The sequence below is a fragment of the Limulus polyphemus genome, unplaced genomic scaffold (genome assembly GCF_000517525.1).
Source record: "Limulus polyphemus unplaced genomic scaffold, Limulus_polyphemus-2.1.2 Scaffold2063, whole genome shotgun sequence".
NCBI lineage: Eukaryota > Metazoa > Arthropoda > Merostomata > Xiphosura > Limulidae > Limulus > Limulus polyphemus.
The window spans coordinates 29,323-38,497 of NW_013667673.1; the positions used below are offsets into that span (position 1 = coordinate 29,323).

General features: G+C 32.7%; 1 protein-coding gene across 3 annotated transcripts in view; it reads left to right on the top strand.

The window, feature by feature from the left end:
* The first annotated feature begins 3,366 nt into the window (after positions 1 to 3,366).
* LOC106465825 (ectopic P granules protein 5 homolog) overlaps positions 3,367 to 9,175 on the top strand; it is an 89,179-nt gene continuing 83,370 nt past the window's right edge. For all 3 annotated transcript variants that reach the window (XM_022393774.1, XM_022393776.1, XM_022393775.1), the window contains exons 1-3: positions 3,367 to 3,439; positions 5,420 to 5,476; positions 7,218 to 8,216. In XM_022393774.1, coding sequence (XP_022249482.1) covers positions 3,392 to 3,439; positions 5,420 to 5,476; positions 7,218 to 8,216 — 1,104 coding nt within the window. In that variant the 5' untranslated portion in view covers positions 3,367 to 3,391. The remainder of the gene's footprint in view (positions 3,440 to 5,419; positions 5,477 to 7,217; positions 8,217 to 9,175) is intronic.

Sequence of the window (9,175 nt, forward strand, 5' to 3'; positions counted from 1 at the left end):
AATGCAAAATCACTGTCATCTGTATCTAAAAATGAGTGGATCTTCCAGAGTTGGGTATGCCAATTCAGGAGTAGTGGCAAATTATTTCTTCATTTCGTTGAATGCTTGTTCACAGTCAGCAGCCTAACAAACATATTTGGCTTTTCAAGTACTTTGTGTAGAGGATGATCTGTGTCAGAGAAATATTTTACAAAATGATGATCATAGTCCAAGAAATCCTCTTACCTCATGCAAGTACTTTGGTGTTGGCCAATTATGGACAGAGCCAGTCTTTGCTGGATGCAGACAATCCTCCTCTGCTGACTATGTTTCCAATGATAGATATAATTCCTGTTGATGGATAATTCACATTTCTTGGATTCACCTTAAGTGTCTTTTTTACCAATCGATCAAGAACCTTCCTTAGCCATTAATAAGCATTATCAAAGACCTTCCCATGCGTTATTATGTCATTCAAGTAGAGGACAATGACGTTTCATCTTAATTCAGACAGACCAGTCTCCATCAGTCGTTGAAATATAGCAGGAGCATTACATAATCGAAATGGTAACACAATTTGCACAATCAATTTCCTGCAGTAAAAGCTGTCTTTTCTCTGCTTGTAGACTTGCACTTGCCAATATCCACTATTAAGATCCAATAGTAAAAACCATTTTAATCCAGATAGAACACCTGAAGCAGAGTCATTTCTTGGCAATAGGTAGGAATCTTCCTTTGTAGCTTCATTCGACGTTTGGTAGTCCATGAAGAACCTTATAGGTTCATTCTTTTATTCACAATTATAATAAGTTGTGCCTAAGGATTAATATTTGGTTCTATCACTTCTTGTCCCTTCATGGTTTCCATCTCTTTAAAAGACTCAACTTGTTGTGCAAGTGGAAGTCGTCTATCTGACTGATGTATTGGAACTATATCCATAGTATCATTATCGTGAGATATTTCACTTGTTTGGCGTCATGAGGTCCAATGGAGAAGATGTTTTGATATTCCATGAGCAAGTTATGTAACCACTGGCACTGATCCAATGTAAGACCTCTAAAGCTCTAGTCATACAACTCTTGTAAGTGAGGTGGTAAGCTCTCCTTATGACGTTTGACTTTGTACATCATTCTTAAAAAGTGACTACATCCAATGTTATTTGTTGTTCGAGTATTACCAGTACAACCTCACATCTTTCAATTTCTCACCCAGATTTGTCTTCAATTTTATAAGAAGAGTCTTCGAGTCTAGCCAGATCAATGTAACAACAAAGAGCTAATCAGACATCGGGAAACATGAAATAGCTGGACTTATGGGACAAAAGTAGTTGCGAATACTCCCATCTGCTCCGAACGAGATAAGAAGTTCACTGTTTAAAGCAACCAGTTCAAGTGGTTGTTGGTGCGAAATCTTGCAGTGCGTTGATCGATACTGGTTCTATAGCTACTGTTACGTCTCCGTTCGTTAGCTAATTTTCCGTAAAAAATTCTTTCCGACGAAACTTTAGCGACACAAGTCCTTTCTTAAATAAAACTGGTTTATTCTTTCTGAATACAACTTTGCGATACACTTAATTTCCACAGTCGCGCTATAACAAACGCTATAATTCACAACGAACGTCTCACGTGTTCAACAATACGTCTCTCTCTCTCTCTGTCCTCAGTTCAATTACACAGCATTACATTACATTGTTGCCGTCACTTCTTGGCCGTCTTATATAAAAGAATACCGTACATCTAGTAACCTCCCGAAAATTCACGAAGCTTCGAGAATATGACGTGTTACTAGGGTCACGTGACCTCCGCTGTCGTAACACTACAATAGCTCAACCCGATATGGTAATGAATGGTGAGAAATTGCCTCCGGAGATTAAGAAAGCAGAAGGATTGATGCGAACAGCGATCGGACAGAAAGTTCCAGAAAGAGGAAAGATAACTTTAGTGTAGGAAACTTCTCTGTGCCTACTGATGTGTGGGTATTTGGCATTAATGAAGAGTTCATATTGGAAAGTGATTTAACACAGAGACATGGATGCAAGGTTAGATTAGTTTCGAACGGATGCACATTCTGTGCCAGGGAACCCCTGTGCACTATATGGCAATTACTACGCCAGAGATTGAACTTCCCGTTACAACAGTGAAAGTAGTCATTGTTCCAATAAGAATTGAAAACATATACCAGGACTTATTAGAAATAAACTTACATCTAGTGAATGGGCCATAATAGATTCTGACACTTCACTATGTCCTGATGGATTAATGGTTTGTAGAACCTTTGTGGGTGTGAAGAATAAAGATGCCATCATTACAGCCATGAAATCAACAAACCGGGGTATTGTCTTCTCAGTGTCTTAATAGCTGTTTATTCCTCACAGGGTCAGCTGTAATGGCGAGGTTTTCTTACAGGGGTATCGAAACCGATTTTTAAGCGTTACAAGCTAACTGACTTACTGCTGAGCCACTCGGCGGCGGTAGGAGCATTGGTAAAAATATATTTCGTTATTTGCTGTCAAGATTTTGATTAATGACAAAGAATCAAAATATTTTATAACAGCTACTGATTAAACTGATTTAGTCGTGACTTGATTTTTCTCTTAATTTCTCGTTCAACTCTTATGAATAGTATGAACATATTGTTGTGCCTCCAGTTCTCGTTTCCATTTTTTATATATTTTTTTTGTCCCACTCTCTGACACCAATTTGTTACGGCTCCAGTCGTTAATTGATTTTCCGTAACTTCGTTCCGACGAAACTTTAGCGACACAAGTCCTTACTTAATAAAACTGGTTTATTCTTTCTGAATATAACTTTACCGATTCACTTATTTTCAACAGTCGCTCTATAACAAACGTTTTAACAACGAACGTTAACTTCAACAATACTTTCTGACTGCAGTTCAGTTACTCACTACCTACACACATTGTCCCGTCACGTTGTGAGCGTCTTATATATATACCAGACTAACATATATCTAGTAAATGCTAGGGCATTCACGAAGGAACAGGATAGTTCTAGAAACGTGGCGTGACACTAGTCACGTGACCTCGCTGACGCAACAATATATTTTTTAATACTAGCTGCATCCGATGTATATACAGCTCAGTGGGTATATTCTACACGAAATGTAAAACGTGAAAGATATTTGTTGCTGTACAAATCCCACGGACGTTGATACAAGTTATAAAAAAAAAAATGAAGTGGCTTATTTGTTGACGTTTTGCACAAAATAGTCTATATTACAATACTGGTTAAAAATAAAGTTAAACTGAAATGAGTCAATGACAAATGTTCTCACTTTTTCCATCAAATATAAATAAAGTGATAATTTGTTGTTTAATTTACAGAAAACAAAACTAAACCTTACGAAACATCCGAAACGAATTATGGGAGTTAAATCACGTGCGTAAATAATCATGGCGGAGGCAGTTAGGTTGAAGCCGTCAAGAAATAAAACGAGAAAGGTGAAATATATTATTAAGCATTTTGAGTAATTATATTGTCTCTGCAACTGAGAACTATCAGTTTTTGTAAAACAAGAAACTTAACAGAAGACTGGTTGCTTAAGTAACTTTAATAGATTCTTAACGCAGAAATGTTTACTTCCAAGTTCCACTCCAGTAGAACTAGATTTAGAAGTAGAACAGTAGAAGAAAACATTTGTTTTTATTTTCTGTGTTAAGAATCTAGGTTCAATTCTTGAGAGTGTTTAACTACCTAAGTTAACAATAAAAAAATGTAACCTTCCTAGTTTTACTGTCTCAGAGCATCTCTCTTGTTTTTCATTAAAATTTCAGTATTCTAACAAGCGTTCTTCAAAAGATAAAATTTAAAAATCTAAGTTCTAAAGTAGTTTTGTAAAGAAGTTATGCATGAGATCTACTGTGTGACAAAACATTATTGAAAATGAATAGGCAAAGTTATAGGTTTAAAATTGAACACAAGCTTTACCTCCAGCAACAAGGAAGTGCTCTTTATATAGTTGGAAAGGTTTCAGAAAAACTATTATGTATTAGTTGTTCAAGTTTAGTTGAAGATTTTTAGCTTGTACACAAAAACATTATGATGTAATTTACTAAATTAATAAATATGGAAATAAAGTGGAATAAAATGGTACCTTGTACCTTGTGAAATAATTTATATATCAAGAGCCTCACAAAAAAATGATGAAAATAACTTGAGCAGACATTTAATATAAGGTAATATTTAAATTGTCTGTAGACTTTACACTTTTCATCAATCCATATTCCAAAAATAACCATAAAATTTTAAGTAATTTCCTTAAATTTTTGTTTAAGGTAAACTCACTCTTAGTATTTTTATACTCGTTTTTGTCATTATATAGCAAATTCTTTTTTTCTCCATCACAGTCTGTGTTAAAGTATACAAAACATAGCACAATTTTTGAATTTTTTAGTGGATTGTTGCTTTTTCCCTCATTTACTTCCTTCCATTTCAAGTATATTTTAGGAAATTATTACAAGCTTGTTATTTTTTGGAAAATTTAGTTATTTTTGCTACATACCTGTCTTTCATTGAATGGACTAGGTTTGTTCCTGTCTTATACTGAACTTGGTTTATAAAACCTTCTGCAGTTTTCAGACGTTTTTTAGAATATTCCCAAAATATATGTTGTAAAGTTTCTCTGGACTAAATCCATGCCTTCTTTCCTTGTCACTGTTCATGTGTAAACCATATATCTTCTTTTCTTTCATATGAAAATGGATTTCCATAATTATCGGCAGTATGAGAAAGTTTTCTCATAATTGTTAATAAGACTTAAATCCTCTTTTAAACCTATTCATTCTACCATTCAGACAGATTACCCATAGAAATATTCTTTTAATTCTTTCTAAACTCGGAATAAGCATCTCTCAAACTTTAAGCCTCTTCTTTAGTCTATCTTGTTCTTTTTTAAAATGTTAATAACTTGCTCTATAATCTAATGGAGCCTTGCTAGTCTTGTACAAGATTTCAGTTAGTTTATAGATTAGCTGGACAATGTTTTTTATTTTTTAGTTGCCAGATGAATCATATTCAGTTATACACAACATGATAAAGTATTATATTACAGAAAAATCTGCAACTTTAATTGAGATAATTAGGAGTGGAAGTAATTGTTATGCTTAGAGCAGAGAATTCATAATAAATATTTATATTCTAAATCTGATGATTAAAACAGACATTATATATCTCTTTATATATATATATATATAATCATAAAAATGATTGACACATGTTACATTTTGCAAACACCATTGAAGCAAATTAATTTTAATATGCATATGTACAGAGATTCCCCCAAACTACTGGAATCTATTTGCAGATTCTATCTGAAAATGTTAAGTGAAATCCTCATATCTTACAGTTGTATAACTTTTTATGATAATATGCATGATTTTCAACATTGATGTTTGCTTATGTTGAGTTTTTTGTTCAAACAGAAACACCATACAAAAAAGGAGAATATGACCATTGACCAGCTATCAGACAAACATGGGGTGAGGCTAATATTTGACTTTTTTTCTGATTGCTGTTGCCTATTTTTATTTTATTCCTGAGTAGTATATAGGAGAATTATACTTGATAAATCTTGTAGTTTATAAAATATAGAGCTCAGAATTTTAGAACTATGTATTATACTTATTAATTAGCATATTTGAGTTGATCACTTGATGTTAGATCATAACATTTCAAATGGTTGTTAATTTTGAGGTAGGTGGTTGGTGTAAAAAAGAAATTATCACAGTTTAAGAAAGATGTACCTGAAATGACATAAGAAAATAGATGAAGCTGTAATTTAAAGTATTTTAAATGAATGTTTAGTATGTTTCAATTTATATATTTCATCATCTTGATGAACTTTGATATTGAATTTTAAATTCTTTAGGCATCAACTTAAAACATATTGTGGTTGAACTATTATTAAGGCATTTTTCTTGCTTTTAAGCTAACATAAGCTACAGATATCACAGTCTGTTCTTACCCTCAAGAACACAAATGTAAAAATAAATCCACATTTATTTTTTAGGAAATTATCAATTTCCTCTGGAACTTTTGTAATGTACTGGTTTGCACTACTGCCGATGGTAACTCATTCCATAAACTAATCACCTTGTTAGAAAAATAAAACTATCTTAACTCAAACCTAGTTTGTTATCCAAATCTTAAACTTGTATTTACATTATATCCCTCAGATAACCTTATAAACTTAATTAGATCACTTCTTATCCTTCTTTTTCAAGAGAAAATAAGTTAAGAGACTGTAACTTCTAACCATAAGATAGTCCTTCCATCTTTGGAATCAGTCTTGTAGCCCTCCTCTGAATCTTCTCTAGTGAATCATTGAAAGGATGACAACAACTGTACACAATATTCCAAGTGATAATTAATTAGTGATTTGTATAATGAAAGATTGACCTCTTTTGATTTTGATTCATTGCCATTATATCTTTACTTTTAGAATTTTGTTCTGCTGATTAAAGATGTTGTGATACTTTATCACACTTTGTAGCTGAAAAGATATCATATTTGCTAGTTTTAACATTATATATGTTGTTGTTTTTTTCATTCCTTTTTTTTAAAGGCTCTATCTGATATGAAGGTTTTCTGTCCATGCTGAAGTTGCTCTTCAGAGTATTATAACAATACTTTTTGTATGGAGAATGTTAGTTTGACCTGGTTTGTATATAAACTGAGGGTTGTTTGGCTGAAATGTTGACTACATGTTTCTTTTCTTTTTTCCCCCCTTTCAGTAATTGTAATCAATTATTTGTGTATGCAGAAAATGACAGTAGATGTATCATGTGTAGTGCATTTAGCTTTCATTAGTTAAACATTTTGTTATCATGTAAACTATTTTATTTTAACAAATTGTAAAATACTTATATTTTTATAATACAGCACAAGTTTAGTGAAATAATTTGTCTTTCCAAAAAAGGTAAAATAAAGAATTTAAAAGCTATTTATGTAAAGCACTATTTTGTCTTAGTTATTACATTTTTTTATAGTGCTAAAAGTTGTATCAAATAGTACTATATCAGAAACAGGGTTTAAATTAAAGCAACTATAGGAAAATATAAATTTTAAACTTGATATTAAATGTATAGACTGTAGTTTGATGAAGTAACCATACATGAAAAAAGATTCATTTGACAAATTTAATACAGTTTGACTTTTGACCAAATATCAGTGATAAATTACACAATTTGCAAATAACTTGCTTGTTTTAATTTCAAACAGGAATTGGAAGGACAAGAAATTTCAAATGTGGGATTCCAAGAGAAAACTTCCCAGCTAACACCAGAATTATCTGAAGTGGAAGTTCCAACTTCAGTAAGTACAGTTCTACTTTCTGATCCTGTAGTTACGGCTGAATATACCAAGACATGTGATATTACTCAAGTAGAAAAGACAAAGTCAGTGTGTGATGAATTTTCTGCACAGGTGCAATCTGCACCTCTGGAAATAGAAATTATAGACAAAATGGTAACATCCACTGAAGCTGCTTTCAGATTATCATCAGAAACAGCCAATGCCCCTGTACCAACAATGTCTAGAGAGATTGAAACAGATTTTGATGTCACTGAAACAGAAGTAAAACCAGAACCACCACTTACGGAAGAAACTACAACAGAACCAGTAGCTAGTATTCATTCTGGTAAAATAGAAGCTCAGCTACCAGTAATTGATTTATCACATCAAGAAGTAACAGCATCATCTCTCGCTGAACTTTCAAAAGAGAGAGAGCCAGAGGAACAAGTTATTGATACTACTCAATCAGAACTAGCAGCAGTGGTTGAACAGACATTAAATGAGATTTTAGTAAAGGTAGAATCTCAGGCTTCAGTTAAGGATACTATTCAGTCAGAACTAACAACAGAAGTTGAGTCACAGTTTTGTGAATCGTCCACTCAAGTGCAGACTCACGTAGAAACAGATGATATTGTACAACCAGTTCAAACATCTGTGAGTAAGTCAAAGGTAGATGTGGAGCTTAAATCTTCAACAATTCAAGATTTAGAACATGCAGCTTACCTAACAGAGAAAAGTTGTGATAAAGTTACATTAAAGAAAGAAATGAGACGGCCAAAAGTCTCCCATCGGTTTTTGTATCCACATCTCACGGAGGAGGTTAAAGAGTTAGAATATATTCGTCCATACACTGAGAGTCAGTTATTATGTTTCTATCAGAACCTTGAGCTACAAAAGAATGATGCCTTCATTGAAGACTTTATACAGGTAAATATTTTACACTTTATAAATATGTTTTTCATCCTTTTAAGATTTAATGTTTACACACAGCTAGTTCACTTTGTGTACAGTGAACAATAAAAATATTGTTAGTGTGCTAACATGAAACAAACGTTTATTATTATAATATATTATTGTTTATATTAAATTTTATATAATATTTCTAAAAATGTAATTTTGCTGTTTTTGTTTAAATACATTTTAATATACAAGGCATCTTGTAGTGTAGTATTTTAAGGTCAAACTGATTTCCCACAGTAGTGACAAGATAGGTCTGCAGAACATCGAGAGATTTGACAATGTAAAACACACAGAAATAAATCTTTATTTAAACTATAAGATAAAGTTAAATAAGTGCACAGGACAGAAGACTGTAAACTTGTCCAAGAACTTATTGAGGAGTTTATGAATAACTAGTTAAATTTAATTATTAATCTTTAGGAGAGTATAACTATTTAAAGAGAGGACTTGAACTTCTCTTATCGAACTGAGGGAGTGATAGAGAGCTAAGAGGTCGTAATATTATATACCACTACCATCTCTTTCTGTCTATATTTATATATATATATACATATAAAGATGAAATGTGTGTTCATTTGCACCCTAACTCCTCCGAGCCTACTGGGCCAATCTCTACCAAAATTTGTATGTAGACACTATGAACTATTGGGAATGTCCTAAGGGGGACAAAATTGAACTTAACCTTATTTCTATTTTGTAAAAAAAAGACTGTTGGTTAATTTCTCCCAGCCTATTGAGTCAATCTCAAACAGTCTTTGGCAGGTTGATACTTTAAGACTATGTTGAATATTCTAAAGGGATTCAAGGTCAAAGTATGAAAGTTGTTGGATTGTTTCTTAAACAACCATGCTTTTCTCATGGTCAGTGAGATGTAAGGTGTTCAAGGGTGGAATAACCTCAAAATCTTTATTTATTGGTAGATGGAA